This window comes from Patella vulgata, chromosome 4 (genome assembly GCF_932274485.2).
Source record: "Patella vulgata chromosome 4, xgPatVulg1.2, whole genome shotgun sequence".
Classification (NCBI taxonomy): domain Eukaryota; kingdom Metazoa; phylum Mollusca; class Gastropoda; family Patellidae; genus Patella; species Patella vulgata.
In genome coordinates, this window is record NC_065882.2 from 69,963,964 (window position 1) to 69,982,345 (window position 18,382).

General features: G+C 34.4%; 1 protein-coding gene across 5 annotated transcripts in view; it reads right to left on the minus strand.

Moving 5' to 3' along the window:
• The window catches only part of LOC126817331 (golgin subfamily A member 6-like protein 22), a 108,088-nt gene that overhangs the window by 21,233 nt on the left and 68,473 nt on the right, over positions 1-18,382 (minus strand). For all 5 annotated transcript variants that reach the window (XM_050544200.2, XM_050544197.2, XM_050544196.2 and 2 more), the window contains 2 exons: positions 4,106-4,288; positions 2,990-3,202 (listed from right to left, as the gene is read on the minus strand). In XM_050544200.2, the coding sequence (XP_050400157.1) occupies positions 2,990-3,202; positions 4,106-4,288 (396 nt within the window). The remainder of the gene's footprint in view (positions 1-2,989; positions 3,203-4,105; positions 4,289-18,382) is intronic.

Sequence of the window (18,382 nt, forward strand, 5' to 3'; positions counted from 1 at the left end):
GCTTGTACATAAAACGTGGAAGAGATTGCCAGTGTTCCGATCTGAAAGTACCAGATCATCTGGCTAAATAAAAATAATTGATTCCTGGTATTTTTAGGCTTTAATATACTTGATGAAAAATTTATACACCACGCATCATGGATAATCTAACTACCCTGTTCAATTATCAGAATGAAAGGTTTTAAACAAGGTATGCAGACGAAGACATCAAAGATTTGGTTGAAAAAGCAAAAGAGATAATCAATCATCACATAACATCCTTCTTAATCTAGCTTTATATCTAATGTATCATAAAAGGTTAACATCAAACATGAAAATAAAGTCACTTAATAACAGAGGCTAAGTAACCATTAATATCAAATAAATTCTGGATCAGGTTCTTTTACAGATATTATAATATGTATAAAATCCTGTTAAAGATGTATCACATAAGGAGCTAAATCTGCCTATTGCAGGTATTTATTTTGGCTTCAAATGTTATATATTATCTAGACATGTGCAAGTTTGTAGCATATATTTTCATAGAAAATCGCCAAAGAGTTGCACATACTATACCGGTTACAGTAACCTCATTTAACTTAGCTTAAATTCAAGATCAATTTCTATTACCATAATTTGTCGGTACTTATTATAGCTTGACATGTATAACATACTATATTATCCTGGCTTCACTCACACTACTTTCTTAAAAAATTAACATAGAGAATGTGCAATGTAAATGATGTGTCATGGAAGTTCTTTGGTGTCGGAAACAAAAGTGGAGCTGTCAAATCATGCTGTTTTTCTACCTGATTTCCAACATATTTAAATATTATAAAATGGCCAAGTTTATTTAGAGTTTTTGACAAGAAAACCCTGTAGAATTTACAGAAATCTCATGTTTCTTTTTGCATCCAACTGAAATTGAAGAACCCTTTGTTGGCCAGTGAGTATGGTGCTGCTGGCTCACTAGCCTGGAGGTCTCAGTTTCGATTCCAGTGTTCTGCTGAGTAAGTTCCTCAGGATTTTCTAGTCTGATTTCTCTTTATAAATATAAGATGTGCAGGATGGAGGGTGTGGCAAAGAAAAACCAAGGTCAACCAATGGCACGACACAAAAGAAAACTTGACAGTTGGACTTCAATGACAAATAGGCATATACACTGCATGGCTTAAAGCCATCTTCATTAGCCTGGTTGATAAAGAATAGTAGAACATTAAACCCCATTTCATTATACTTTCATTTTAAATCACTAGGATGTATTTGTCAGAATAACATCTTTAAGGTATGGAATAAGACTGTCAGGGAACATTTGGATTTGATGCACTCCAGACACATTCAATAACATCAAAATTTCTGCTTTCTCTAATGTGCACGTACATGTAATATACCATGAGATAAATCCATTTCCAAAATTACTGATCAATCATTAACAAAAGGGATGTTCTTTGGTTTAGCTATTTTTGATAACAGTAGTTCTTGTGAACTTGTGTAATAGTTAGTTTATGGGGATGAGGGAAAGGATTAGGATGACTTTATATCTAATAACAATCAATACATGTCTACATGATGGAGACTACCTTATATAATTATATACAGGCCATATTGACGAAGACATGAATCTCATCATTAAACCACTAACTAGCTGTAGTAATTCAATGTAAGTAGGGGTTAAATAAATCACTCAGACAGCTTCTCTACCACTTTACAGCCAGGTCAGGTCATAGATATTCTGTGATATATTAATCTGTTAATGTTTTCAGATATTTAAAATTAGGATATATATAGTTTATTCTAGTTGATCACCACCATATTTGGTGCATACTGTTGTTAATAATAGATATGGAGCCAACATAAAGATAGGTTGCCTGGCAATGAATCATATGTCCACAGCAGCTAAGTCGCCAGGGCCATCCATATGGGTTGTCAAATTTTTTGTCTTTTGTTGATAAGACACTAAAAAGTAAAACTGATTAAAAGTAACAACCCATCAGCAAATGTTTAGTCCACGCTACTGTTCAGTACGGTACATAGAACTTGTAATATCATGAATTTAGCTGTGTAAGTTACGGGAACTTGGTGAAAATGAATAGACTTCATCTCAAAACCATAGGTGGTGTTTATAAATTAAGCCTCTAAAGAGTTTAAAAGATTTTTTAAAGGGATTAAGGGCCGTAACTCTGGTAGTAATTATTCGAAATCGCTGAAATCATTTAGTTCATGCTGCTGTTCAGTATATAAAACTTGTAATATCGTGATTCTAGCTCTTTAAGTTACGTGAAATCGCTAAAAAGGAATAGGCTTCTTCATCTGCAGGCTATAAATATGTGTATACATTTAAAGTCAGTAGGATTTATCAAAGTCAGTGATCAAGGGCCATAAACTCTAGTTTATCCATCCTTTCTTATAGCAGACAATGTTTCTATGGCACCAACATAAAATATTGCATTGGAAATACAGAAGATGCATGAATAACTTAAAGTAGTGTTATAGATGAAATGATTTGTATTGGGTTGAGTATGGTTGAAACTTTTTCAGCACTACTAGATAATGAATATCTGCAATGGCTGGACTTCTTCTTGAATTCAATTTGTATTTTGGGTTGAGCTTGATTGAAACTATTTTCAATACTAGATAATGAATATAAAGAATAGGCAACAGTTAAACTTCTCCTTTAACATTGCATTCAAAACAGAAAATCCAGTATTTTTCAGTCAGAGAACTGTACAAAGGCTTCCATCTTCTATCCATTCTTCTGATGATTTGTAGAATTAAACTTCATCAGACATTTAAGAGTTTGTCTGTCTAGAATCCATAATGACATCACATCTCCACTTATTTCCAAACCAGATCATGTTAGCCTGAAATACGCCTTTGTCCATCTTCTCATGTCCACATACACCACATGAAGTAATACAAATAGTAGACCTAGTTTGAATAATCTTACATAAGACAGCTGGTACAGGAAGGGCAATAATTATACATTAATTTGTATGTAAATACGGCTTACCTTAATGTACGTCTGACAAGCGGAGAGTGGTAGACCAACTAAACTGATGCCATTAATAGAGATAATTTGATCTCCTATATTTAATTGACCACATCGTGCTGCAGGTCCTATAGGAGACATATTGGCAAGAACAACAGTAGGAACCATGGAACCCCAACCGGACTCTACAATAACTACTCCTAATAACTCATTTTTAGCTTTTGGCACTATCACCTGAAACAAATATATCATTATATTAAAAGTAATGAAACTGTTTCATTTTATTTCCCATTTCTACTGGGTATTTAACTTTATTGAATGCAAGGCAAGGATATTGAATTTTCTTTTCTGTTGTGTTATAATGTCATATTGCTTTCACTTGCATTTTATAATTAAATTTTACTATTTACTTACTAAAATTTTTGTATCGACGAAACGAAATGAGTAAATATTGTAATAAAATGCTAATATTGATTGACGCCATTAAATAAATTTATAAGAAAGGACTTATTTCCTACAAAATAATTAATATGTGAAATGCACATTTTATCCATTTTATACAAATTGATTTACAGTTCAAAGTTTTGTTTATCCAAGACATTAAAGTCACTGATCATCTTTTGTATATTCTGGACAGTATCATCTAACTTTTCACGGTTAAATCCACGCTAAAAAAAGGTACTCAAATAAATTATCTTATATTTATTTAAGAAAACAAAAATCAAAATATTAATGGTAGATAATTTCTTGACTTGGATTCAGACAACTCAAAAAGAGGTCCATTAACAGATTTTACCCAACACAAGCTTGTCCATATGAAAATATTCAATTCATATTTTTGTAAATATTGAATGGAATTAAGCCATTTTAGAAGTTAATATTCCTTTCTCCTAAAGATATTTAACTAAGTGCTTTTCAAGGGATTTGAAATCTCACAAATGATGATAAGCAGCTTTAGTCTTTAGTTCATAAACATACTGTACATAAGCCTATAAGGTAATAGCACAAAAACTGCTGAGGGTATGAAAGATGTCCTTAGAGTGATATAATTTAATATTAAAGAATCATTTGCAGTCGAGTGTAAAATTATATTTGTCTGCAATCGGCTTTTAATCAATATCTAATCAAAAAACTTACTTCTTTATGGTGATCTTTATTTGCAAATAAATTCAGTTCCTCCCCATAGATTTCTTGTTGATTTAAAACATCCTGATAGTCCATTTCCTTCAACAAGCCAGGATCTTCAATACCATTAGCCTTCAGGAACTCCATATAGGCCACCTGGAAGGCCTGCCCAATGGACTGGGCAATAAGTTGGGCCTGGAATAGATATGACCATGACATTGAAATTGCTATATATATGTCAATTACTTATATTTAGTTTGACTATTCATCGTTTTTGATGACAATGTGAATACCAGAGAAACTGAAATGGGGTAAATCACCTACTTAACACAAACCATGTCATTTCTGGATTAATATAATAAGGTACATCTTTATTTTTTTTATTTGACTGCATGCAGGGATCTTTAGCAGTAGAAGGAAACCGGAGATTCCAGAGATCCCTGAGAAACCAGTCCTATACCTTGTCATGCACAAACAAGTGAGTGAAACCAGAACACTTGTTCAATTAAAAATTCCATAATATAAATCCCACAGGAGAAGCCAATTCAGTCACCCCACCCCACATGTGACATTTCCTTTTGCTATGTTTCTTTTAGCAAAACACTCAGTCCAGACCATTGTTGGTTAAAGGGCCAAACTTGATTATATTTATGAGAATAAAACTGTTTAATTTTGTGTGAAAAGCTTAGGGCCAAGCAACTAACTCAATATATGTGATATGTTTTCAAACAACTTTAACCTGTCAGTCTTCATCTGGAAATGTATTATACGGGGTCTGGATAAAACCAGATCTTTATCTTATAACAATCACATGCAGGTGATATTTACCATTCATTATTAAGTACAATATATGCATTACGCATTGTTTTGACCTCTAAAGGAATGGTAATAGATTATCAGGTCACCCAACTAAAAAATTGACCCGAAATATTAAAAGTGTTACGTGTTCAGATAAGCAGTTTTGACGTTCAAGCCCAAAAGAAATTTTCAGACAAGGTAAATACACCATTCCTCTATATTTTGGCGCCTAAATTTCATACATACATGGACTTTTATTTCTGAGACTGTTAAAATTGGGATGGTCCCTTTAAGCAAATTTTATATTTTGTTTGGGAATCCAAAAAGATTGGGTTTTTTCAATGAAATCAATGATTAACTTTGACATTTATATATACCCCACGCAGATTATTTTAATTCCACCATCTCTGAAACTATGTTTATGAAGACTATAATTTAAATATCTATAAACACAAAACATCAAGTAATTCATTTAACTTTCTCTTTAAGATTATATGATTTCTTTATTCAATCTATATCTTGTACACAGTGTATATCTGCCATTATGGCAAGTTAATTAAATGAAAACTATTCATTATTTTTGACATTTAATACTGTAAATATGTATATTGATCATTTTGTTATTTGTTCTAAGTTAAAAGAGCTCTGTAAACAGATATTTGTAACTTTATGATGTATTTTTAAAAAACATGAACTAACTAATAATATAATTTTTCCCATTGTTTCTGTTCATATTTATAGTCCTCCATTAACCTGACATTTTATTTGATTCTTGATCTGCAGTCACAAGCCATGTTAGCATTTAATACAGACATGGTGGGCATAATATGGTCTTTTCGACAATCAATATCTAAGCTATCCATGTTGATTATGGGCTTGTCTCCGACTGGGCTAATAAAGACGGGCATACGCCATACAGTGCCGCATGATGAAAATTTTGCCCAGAGAGTGACACTACGGCATACTCTTAAGATTGATTTCCAACTGCCAAGGGATCTTTTACGTGCATTCCAATGTGTATGTGGGACTTCAGGTTTTTCATCCCATCTGAACGACTAGACAGTTGTCCTAGTCAGGCCCTCCGTCCTGCACTACTGACAAGCGGAAACTATCTTGATGAACTTTCTCAGTCAAAACCGGGAGCGAACCCATGCCCTCCTGGCTAGCGAACCAGCGTCTAACCCACTTAGCCACCGTGGCACCTCTGTCCTGCACCACTGACAAGTGGAAACCATCTTGATGAACTTTCTCAGCCAACACCGGGAGCGAACCCACGACCTCCTGGCTAGCGAACCAGCGTCTAACCCACTTCGTCACCGTGGCACCTCATGTCTAAATAATTTATATTACATTTGAAGCCACAAAATAATATGCTGGTAATATTTGTGGTTTTTAGCAAAGTTTGAGCCACTGTGGCTAAGAGTGTATGGTGCTGGGTTTGATTCCTAGTGTTGGCCAAGGAAGTCCCTAAGGATTTTCCAACCAGATTTCCATCTATCAGAGATACAGCGCAATGGGAATCTAGTCGTTCGGATGGTACGAAACAAAATGCAGAAGAAACCTTTGACATTAGGAATTCAATTAACATACTTGTAAAGACTGCTGTTCAAGCCAAATTGCCCTTACAACACAAAACATGGTGTATGTCCGTCTACATTAATTGTGTTGGTGCAGAAAAGCCGAACATTAAAAAACATTTCATTCTATTAAGTGGTTTGTCTACTACTGAGGTTTCATTGACCTAAAAGAATTTTCAACTCAGTAAAAGGATCAGCAATTAAATGAAAGTCTAATCTGGTTTGATCTGTGATTGTCAATCCATGTTTAATCATGTCTGTCACTCTGTCTCGACATTCAATTATTGCTTTTGGGACTTCCCTCTTTTGAATTTGATCAACTTATCATTTATTTAAATTCCATCTACAAGACACGGAAATTGAATCTCTATCAAGGGAATACTTTGAAATGTTAGAAACTTATCGCAATATTCTAAATTGATAACAATCTTCTATAAAGACTTAACACATGTAAACTAAACTATATTTGAAAGAAAGGTGCCAGGCTATGAAACCAAATCGGTTCTAGAATAGTAATTGAATTATGACAGGACAGTGATCAAACCACACATGAAATAATAATCGGAAATCATTACAATCATTTTTTCTTACACTGACAACCAACATATATGAATTTAATGCAAACTTTAGACTCTAAAGCATCTGCAAGATTTTTCAAAGTGATCATTGAAAATACATGTAACTCTAAAAGTCACTGATTGGTGATTACTTGTTCATCTTTTGTGGCTTTACACCCACTGATTGAAGGTCGGATTATACAATGTATTCAGAATACAGATTACTCAAAGCTTTTTTTCCTGAAGTAATAAGGAAATAATTCAGGACATGAAAATGATGTCGGATTTTATTAAGGCTGTGCAAAAATATCGATATAATCGATAATCGGTAGAAGTTATTTAGCGATACGATAATCGATATTGAAATTCAAATATCGATTATCGGTATATTTACCTTCTGACGGCAAGTTACGGTCACTTTCACATGACTGAACTTGCCGTAGACTGGCATGCAGACGAATGAACGAATACACAACAACTATTTTCCCCCTCTGCTTACAAACTGGCACATTTTAAATATATATTATTGTAAAAAAAATAAACTTTAAGATTAAATACATTATTTTAATATTTTCGTTGTTTTTGTTGTTATTACTAGTTGAAACTAAAATAGGTCACGCACTTTGTGAAAAATGATGATCGCACATGATATAGTAAAATTAGAATTATCTCCCTTCTTTGCTCTTGATTGATTTGTAGAGAAATTGTCTGCTTTCACGATAAAACTAATTGTATTATTAATGATCAACTCAGCTTTTATTACTAAATCATGTCAGATACAGCCCATATAAAACACGTTTTTGACTTCCTGGGAAAATATCTATATCTCTCGTAATTTCTTGGAAGAATTCTACTTCGGTTTTCGTCAAAATTAACCAATCATAAAAATTCTATTTTGAAAGCCGGTAATTTTTTTTTTATTGTCCAATCAATAGACGCCTTCTATTATATTTTATTCTATTATTAGTAACACTGTGTGATCGCCAGTAACTTGCAAAGAGAAACCATGTATTGTCTTTGTATTTATCGGAGATATTGGAATAAAAAAAAGGTTCAAATGAATCAAGAACAAAACTTAGAATAATACTCAAGTTAATCCTACATTTAGCAACTAATTATTTTACATTAATTGATTTTTTTACGTACATCGGCACATTATTAGACTAGGATAATAACACTACTGTAACTCGATCAACACAAATAACAGGTTGGTAAAGTTCGGTTTTTCCGGAAGAATGATAATCGATTATTATCAATAATCGCTGACAAATTCTTGCCGATAATCGATATTGAAATTTCATATCGATTCCCAGCCTTAGATTTTATAGCATGTCGTAGCATTCAGATGTCCACTGTAACTCTAAAAGTCATTATTGGATATCCTTGAAAATAAATAGGCTTCTTTGTCTTTTAATAAATATTAACTGGATGACCTGGCGCCTGGTACGTTCGGGCATTTTTATGCGCGAACTCTTAGGTTTTTTTTTACTGGCATGCGCACAGGTACTATTTCTTTTTCTTTTAACAAGTACCCAAATCGGGGATTTCGTGCGGAGGTAGTTCGGAGGTAAACAATCTGTGAAGTACAACACTTGCCACTGTACCTGTGTATCGCTAATTATAAACCGAATGTGTGAAGACAGTTCATACATATCACTCAAAAATTTTTCAGTACAAACTCAGTTGATTCACGCTCGATTTGCTACTAAACAAACCCATCGGTTTATTTTCTCAACAGTGTGACCCGAAGTGACCGCGGATTTATTGACCTTGTATGAACTTATCCATAGCTATATCCTTACACCGAGAGAAATTATCTAGTCTCGGTGAAAAGAACCATGGTCATCTGGTAGAAAATTACTTTTGTATTTTTTTTTGGAACGGAAAACAGTGTTTTTAGAAGCAAACTAACCTGCCGCACATGAGGAAGTCATTATACTAATAATAAAAGGCGAGACCTCTTTTTGCGGCGCAGGCTTATCACTGAGTAGTAAACCGTCCACAAACAATAATATAGGAAGCCTAGTGACGAGATTACTCGCTTTCAGTTTACTCTGTTTTTGCGATAACCAATTATGTGAGAAATACCATACTGACATTAAAGTTGTACGCCAACTAAATGCGTTTGTTAGATACTGACAGAGCAGCCCCGAGTCGAACAATCGCCGCCCGAGCTGTCTTCGTCAGCTAGTTTCACAATATCGTGCAATAGGTGTATTAATGTGATTTTTAGGTTTAACCCCGCAAACAATGCCAAAATAGTGTTTTCACTGCTTACAGAAAACTGAAATTTAAAAAAAAAATTTTTTATGAGGGTGACCCTCCCACACACTCCCTATCGAGCTGCCGCTCGGTCTGCGCAGCCTCATGCCTGGCACATACTGTCAACATTGTATATTTTTCCGTTTCCGCCCTTCCCCCCCACAATATATATTTCACGGCTACGTTGCGACGGTACCAGCATACCCAGTTGTTGACACCAATTACATCACTCCTGTCTAACAAATCATAAAGCTGTGGTGTTACGGTGGCGGCATAGTATTTCACCCTAACACCACAGCCACTCTAACCATTCATAATACATCTTACTATCCCTTTACAGCACTTCACTCCCTACACATTTCCCCTCGTCCTACTTTCCCAAACGTCAACAACACATCTCATACATCCAGTTCGCTGATTAACCCTTGTACCACGTCTACTGGATGATAACAGTAGCCTCCAGAGCAACCACGGTGATGAAGGGCAACAAATAAAAAGTAGTTCGTAATTGATGAAATTCAATACATGTATCTAAAAAAGGTTATGTAAAAATGGGATATGAATAAATTAATTATGACTATAAAATGTAAAGAGGTTTTGATTTGTTAAACCATTATTGGCCAGATGTGCGATATCAAAGAAAATACATTTTGTACACGTCATTGTTCACATCATTCTGCACACAGAGAACTCTCCGTGAATGGCGGCCATAATCAACCAGCGGCTGCCAGGCAGGATACGCCCACATTTTCGAGAGATGGATAGAGAACAAGCTAAGAAGAAAGTGATTGTTCCTACAATCAAGGGCCATAATTCAGGAAGTTAAGGTCCGATAGGAGCGAATATCGAAAGGAACCAAGATCTTTGGGTTATAAACTTACATTTCAAGTTTCAACAAAATCAGATTAAAATTGTGACCTCCATAGGGTCCACAACCTTGATATACCATATTTTTACGCTATTTGAGAACAAAGGGCGGCCATTTTATATGTCAGTTTTGGGCCGATTTTCACGAAATTCGAACTCAGTCTTCCTTACGGTTTTTTAAATCGGATAAAAATTATGACCTCTATAGGGTCCACAAGCTGAAAACGCGAGTTTTCATACAATCAGGGGCCATAATTCAGGAAGTTACGGTCTGATATGCGCAAATATCAAAAGGAACCGAGATCTTTGGGTTATAAACTTACATTTCAAGTTTCAACAAAATCGGATAAAAATTGTGACCTCTATAGGGTCCACAACCTTGATATACCATATTTTTACGCTATTTGAGAACGAACGGCGGCCATTTTGTCTGTCAGTTTTGGGCCGATTTTCACGAAATTCGAACTCGGCCGTCCTTAGGGTGTAACTGTGATATAATAATACGGTTTTTTAAATCGGATAAAAATTATGACCTCTATAGGGTCCACAAGCTAAAAACGCGATTTTTCGTACAAACAGGGGCCATAATTCAGGAAGTTACAGTCTGATATGCGCAAATATCGAAAGGAACCAAGATCTTTGGGTTATAAACTTACATTTCTAGTTTCAACAAAATCGGGTAAAAATTGTGACCTCTATAGGGTCCACAACCTTGATATACCATATTTTTATGCTATTTGAGAACGAACGGCGGCCATTTTGTCTGTCAATTTTGGGCCGATTTTCACGAAATTCAAACTCAACCTTCCTTAGGGTGTAACGGTGATATAATAATACGTTTTTTTAAATCGGATAAAAATTATGACCTCTATAGGGTCCACAAGCTAAAAACGCGATTTTTCGTACAATCAGGGGCCATAATTCAGGAAGTTACGGTCTGATATGCGCAAATATCGAAAGGAACCGAGATCTTTGGGTTATAAACTTACATTTCAAGTTTCAACAAAATCGGATAAAAATTGTGACCTCTATAGGGTCCACAACCTTGATATACCATATTTTTACGCTATTTGACAACGAACGGCGGCCATTTTGTCTGTTAATTTTGGGCCGATTTTCACGAAATTCGAACTCAGCCATCCTTAGGGTGTAACGGTGATATAATAATACGTTTTTTTTAAATCGGATAAAAATTATGACGTCTATTGGGTCCACAAGCTAAAAACACGATTTTTCGTACAATCAGGGGCCATAATTCAGAAAGTTACGGTCCGATATGCGCGAATATCGAAAGGAACCAAGATCTTTAGGTTATAAACTTACATTTCAAGTTTCAAATAAATCTGATAAAAATTGTGACCTCTATAGGGTCCACAACCTTGATATATCATATTTTTACGCTATTTGAGACGAACGGCGGCCATTTTGTCTGTCAATTTTGGGTAGATTTTCACGAAATTCGAACTCAGCCATCCTTAGGGTGTAACGGTGATATAATAATACATTTTTTTAAATCGGATAAAAATTATGACCTCTATAGGGTCCACAAGCTAAAAACACGATTTTTCGTACAATCAGGGGCCATAATTCAGAAAGTTAATGTCCGATATGCGCGAATATCGAAAGGAACCGAGATCTTTAGGTTATAAACTTACATTTCAAGTTTCAAATAAATTGGATAAAAATTGTGACCTCTATAGGGTCCACAAGCTTAAAACGTGATTTTTCGTACAATCAGGGGCCATAATCCATGAAGTTTCGATCCGAAACATGCCAATATCGAACGCAGCCGAGATCTTTTGGGGATAAACCTATATTTCAAGTTTCGTCAAAATCGAATAAGAATTGTGACCTGTAGAGAGTCCACAAACAATTGTGGACGGACGGACAGGGGCGACGGCATAATACGTCCACATGAAAATGTGGGCATATAAAAATTAGTATACTATTTTGAAATGTGGTTTTAATCCGTTTTACATCTTTTTTACATACAAAGTTAAGGAAATCAAAGCAGAATAAGTACTGCACAAAATTATTGAAGTTCACTCAAGTGTTTTCTACTAAATAGTAAGTGCAGGAGGACCGCACTACACGTAAAACAAAAATCTACAAGATAAACATGCGGACAAGACAGAAAATAGACACTGCACCAAATAAACAAATATCAAATCAAGTGAATGGATCCGGGGGCCAGCCGTAAGCGTCTACTGTGCTGTACAGTCCAAGGCCAGTAGTGACACAGACTTCACAAGATGTTGATGTAGGAATTAAAATGTCGTCCAAATAGCTTCATATCTATTCTCAAGCAGCGGTAACTGTAGACAAGACAGGAGAACAAGATTTTCTGGCGTGGTTTTCCCTTGTTAGTGGTGCAGAACAGAGGGCCTAACAATGAAAGCTATCTAGTTGTTTGGATAGGACGGGAAACCGAGGACCTGTGTATATATATGCATGCACGTAAAAATTTCCCTGGCAGTTGGAATTCGATAAAAGAGTAGGCTATAGTGCCGCTGCCTGGGCAAAATTTCCCTCATAGCACACTGTGTGGCATATACCCGTCTTCATTAGTGCAGTCGGAGCAGAACTGTAGGACATTAAACTCCATTTCATTTCATTTAATGTCTTTCACACAGAAATAACCACCATTCACTGAGATCAATGGGACCTAATCTAAATGTTCTCAAAGACAGTATTATCTTCATACATGTAGATGATAATCTTTTTATAAACCATTGTTGGAATGAGGAAAGAACATCTCAAATCCTTTACATGTTTTACACAGACGACAGTAGAACCATTTCAACAATAAAATTCAGAATATTACAAATAAATTCATTATTATGCAAAGCAGGATATTTTTTTGTGCCATGACATACATGTTCTGGCAAGGATAAAACTTTTAAGCATGCCTTTTCAAAGAAATTGTTGTGCAAAATAAAAGCAATCCAGAGAGACATCATGCGTATCATCCAAGCAGTAAGCTTATTTTTCAGAATAATATTATTTACAAATATGGATCTTTAAAATATATATATCTATGGTCACTTGTGCAATCCCAGAAAGTCACATTTTGCCCAGACTAAACATTTCTGCCCACTCTTCTCAAAATTAAACCCTTTACATGTATGCCAATGACAGACCTTACGTGAGGAAAGGTGAGTGGGAGTCAGTGTTGAACAGAACCTCATCATGTCTGTAAGCTTGTTGGGCCCATGATAAGAATTGAATATTGGTCGATTGAAAATATAACTGTATGTGATAATTATCGTAGTTTATACGCAAGTTGGCAAATATCCTAATGGGAATATTTCCAATCGGACATCAAGATATGGTGAATCAGATTCAAAATTGAGGGTATAAACTATTATTAATCTTGATTGGCGGTGATAATATGTAGGATTGAATAAGTAATATAAACTTTATATCCAATTTGAATATGTGACTTGGCAGAACTTTTAACTTTCATTAAACATTTTTTGATTTGACTGAGGGTAAAATAAAGAACATATTTTGCTCATAGATGTTAGGCTGTTTAATCAATGCATGCACTCAATATAGGTTCAGATGTGACAATTCAATTACGGAAAAAATATTGAGAGATAAACTAATTAAATTAAAGGGAAAAATTTACTTTATCACTTGAATATATCGCATGAAAAAGTATAAAGCGCGTGTTGAATGTAAACAACCAAGCTGATACAGAACCAAGAAGAAAATTGTTAGGGCTGTACTAAATTGATGTTATTTCAGCCTACATGAAAAATCATGATTCACTGCTGTGTTGAAGGACCTGTGCTGACTAGCCACTTGAGTCTCTGAGTGTCCAACACTTTTAGAAGCACAGGTAACAAAAAGGAAGAACCGACTGATATGAAATGAAATGGGGTTTAACGTTCTACACCGACTGGGCTAATGAAGACAGGCATATGCCATACAGTGTGCTATGAGGGAAATTTTGCCCAGCCAGCAGCACTATGGAAAATCATTATGAACTTTCTCGGCCAATGCAGGCATCGAACACTCAACCTCCAGGCTAGTAAGCCAGCATCTTACCCACTTAGCCCCCGTGGCTCCCAGATTGATATGAAGACAGAAGAGAGAGAGAGAGAAATGGGGTTTAACGTCCACTCAACACAAACTAGGTCATTTCGGGTCCAACATATGGTTTAATTTTATTTCAATAATTCGCTTGTGCATAGGGGACTTTAGCAGTGGGAGGAAACCGGAGGACCCGGAGAAAACCCACGAGCTTGGACAGGCAACCCCCCCAAGACAGAAGTAAGATTAATATTGACAGGTATTGATGAAATACAATCATCATGGTTATAATCAGTTGTACAATAGATTAAAGGCACCAGGTTGTCCTGTCTCAAGTAGGCTAAAAATATTAACCCACTCACTGTCTTATGATTCCAGAATGTCAAAAGGTCATAAAATCTTACATTCGTGTACTAACGTTTAGAACTCGTTAAGAAAGGCTAAGATAAATCTGTGGGTATGTTGAAAGACAAGAAATTAATACATATTGAAATTTATGCAACATGAATGGGGGCAGCACACATGTGTATTGAAATTAATGCAACATGAATCGGGGAGGGAGCATGTATACTGGAATTAATGCAACATGAAACATGAATAAATTTACCATAGATGTGTATTGAAATTAGTGCAAAATGGATGGGGGAAAGCAGACAGGTATTAAAATTAAAGTGGCATCAAGTAAGATTAGATAAAGAGCTGGCAGTTCTCGCTATAATAGCTAAAAAATAGATAATGGAAAGAGAATATGCTGAAAATAACACCACCCAGAGTCTAGATATTAGCGGCAGAATTATAGCCTCGATCGTCATGACTACCATTGTTACAATAATAAACAATGTCTTTATTATCCATTTTTATGGTAACCACATCTATCAGAAAATGCATTTGAATCTATTAAATATCACAGGCATTTGATGGCATCGAAAGTTGATTATGGTCTTGGTAAGTTCATTAATGTCTAATTAATAATCTAGATAACATTTAAGGCCTAAAGAAAGATCTGCAATAGGCAGACTAAGCTCTTGCATAATGCATGTTTAATGCAAAATGAATGGGGGTAACATATACGTGTGTATTGAAATTTTAATTTCAATTTTTGCAATCCACCCTTACTTATATGAGCCTATTCTTTATGAGTGACTTCAAATGTTCAGATTATTTTGTGGTGGGGTGTTATGTTTCGTGATGTGACTGGTAACATCCCTGATTTACAGAAGTAACCAGTTCTAGAAAGTGAAAAAAATATGTATTAACATTAATAAGTTTGAGAAGAGATCAGGTTGCATTAACCAAATTCATTTCTTGCTTGCACTTGCATCATGTTTTACAGTAGCAGTATCATTATAAGGATTAAAAGTGTAACTGGTCTGAGTCCGTTATCAGAATACAATAACCCAGCAAATGTTAAGTGAAAAGCAGTGCCAAGTGTTTTAACAAAATATTACAGCCATTAATATCTCCAACTGTCTTTTTTACCCTTCTACAACAACATGTGTTTCTTGTGCTTTAAACTTAATATCTAGAAGAGACGTATCAAAGAGAATTAGTATTCTGGACATGAAATAACCTCAAAACAAAACGACAGAACAAACCATGTTATGTAGCATTTTCCTTTTAAAAATAAAAACAACTGTACTGTACTGAACTTTCCTTTAGAGGAAAAACGGTTCTATTTAATTAGAATTGTTGATCAGATTGATCGAAATTCACCAGATCAACCAAAAACACAGCCGCCAATTAGTCGATTTCTATTGATTATCTGAAAATAACTTGTAAAAGGAATAAGTTCAAAAAGCTAACTACATGGTCATGTATTATAAAATGACTGCCAACCTTTTCATCAGCTGTAACAGACTCAACTGATCTTGGTGCAGTGATAAAAATATATGGCACAGCTTCTAAAACCATTATATTTTCCTCATTTTTGATTAAGTTATTTCTTTTAATTCAATTAAAAATACCAGTTAGCAATAATATCCAGACGGACATCACAAATTCTAGGAGAAAATATCAAAATCCAAAATCTGCAACTTTTTTGTAAAAGTAATATGCATTCTTCTTTTTTAATAAACCAGATACGCCAGCTCGCATTTTTTCATGCGTAGATTCAATTTCTGCAGTCTATGGTACTTATTTAATAATGTAATTCATTTAAATCTATAATATGATATAGAATTACATCATGGAAGTTCTTTTAAGAATTCTACTTCTCTTTGCTTAGCATTAAAAGTTTGTTAACAAATACTACAAAACACAACCAGAATCAACAGACGGTAAAAATCAATTTATCAAGTAATTGGGTGGAAAATGGACATCCACTTTCCTCTATAAAGAAATAAGATTGCTGCCAAACTCTCACATTGATATTGATAATAAATTTTATGAACATCAGAAAGCATACATCATGTATAATGTGCAGAGAAGCTTGACAATTTATGCTCTTAAATCTTATTACAGGAATTCACTTTGGTGTTATTTGGATTTTTTTTAGAACAAAATCAACACTTCTTCTGCCAGAATATCCCAAGTGTAACAGATGCCTTTCTCTGTTTATCAATGTTTTACAAACACACATTAATCTTAATCTCATAGAACCGCTAAAAACATATTTCATATATATCTTAACAATGATGATAGCAAATAATCCTGTCACCATTTATAAAACCCATATGTAAGTATGACAGGTAAATTATTTATTATGTTCTGTAAAAAGAGAAAAATTGTCCATAATCTATTTAGCTATGTGTCATGAGGGAATTAAGAAACAAGAGTGGCAACCAGTTAACATAGAGTAATGAGTAACATGTATAATATATAACTACAAGTAAGATCAACTTTTACACGTTCAATAAATGAGCTATAAAAAAAGACTGGTTATAAAAGAGGGTTGATATGCCAACCAGTTTCTAAACAATGAATAAGATTGATTTTTTTTTCTTAATTAGATGAATCGCATTCGGGTAAATGCTCTTCAGATTAAAATATTCATGTAGATCATTTAGCTTATATATTCTCATGCTAAAAGGGCATTATAGAAGTTTAGATAAAAAGTGGACAGTTCTCACTATAATAGTTAAAAAATAGATAACGTAAATAGAATATGCTGAAAATTTCAAATTGCTCCACTCTGAACCGAGATATTAACTTTTGAATTTTAGGCTAGCCTGCATCGATCATCGTTACTGAAGTCGGTACGATAAAAAATAAAGTCTTGATACGCCATTGTAACATGTTTAAATTTCAAAATATGTATTCTAATCCGCTAAATATTGTAGGCTAGAGATGGCATCAAATTTGATAAGTTAATTAATTTCTAATTAATAATTTAGATAACATTTCAGGCCCAAAGAAAGACCTGGAATAAGCAGATTTAGCTCTTGCATAATGTATGTTTAATTCCAATATAAGTATAAGAGTACAACAAAAAATTTGTTAACTACAGGCACCCCTAAAATGCGAAGAAGTAATCGTTACCGCTGTCACCATAGACTTATTTGTCAGCTACAGCACATTCTCATAGTAATGTACAGGTTCTATTAGATTATAACCCCATGACACAATTATATGGAATACCGGCACAAGTTACTTTAGAAGTTTATTTCTGGCAAATTTTCAAAGAGGTTTCTCTGGTCTTTATCAAGCAAGACAAGTGAACCCTTGTCCAAATGTCACAAGACATAAACTTACAAAGTACAGTAACTTGTATTACATATAATTGTGTCAAGGGTTATTCTCATAGCCACTTGAGCAATTTACTAGATTAATTTGTATATCTTGTATTTCTAAACTTTGAATCCTTTAGCTCTTATAGTTAATGGTACTATATCTATGCCCAACTATTCTCCTAAATTTACATGATTGATCCATAAGCATTACCAGGTCGTTTAGTCTCACCTGTAGAACATTTTGTGTTAAAAATTATTTATGTAACATAACTAGAGATATAACAATTTTTTAATGCTCTCGTGGCTGACTTTATAAATCCTTCTATGTAACTTAATGGAAAATAATATAAAATTCATGTTTTAGGATTGAATTTTTTTTTTTTTTTTTTTTTTTTTGGGGGGGGGGGGGGAATATTACAAAAAAAACGCATTTCAGGCAACCAAATGAATGTTATATATATGATAAATCGGTAGAAAGCTATTAAAGCAGTCGTTATTGACTTGTTCAAAAAATAGAATTTA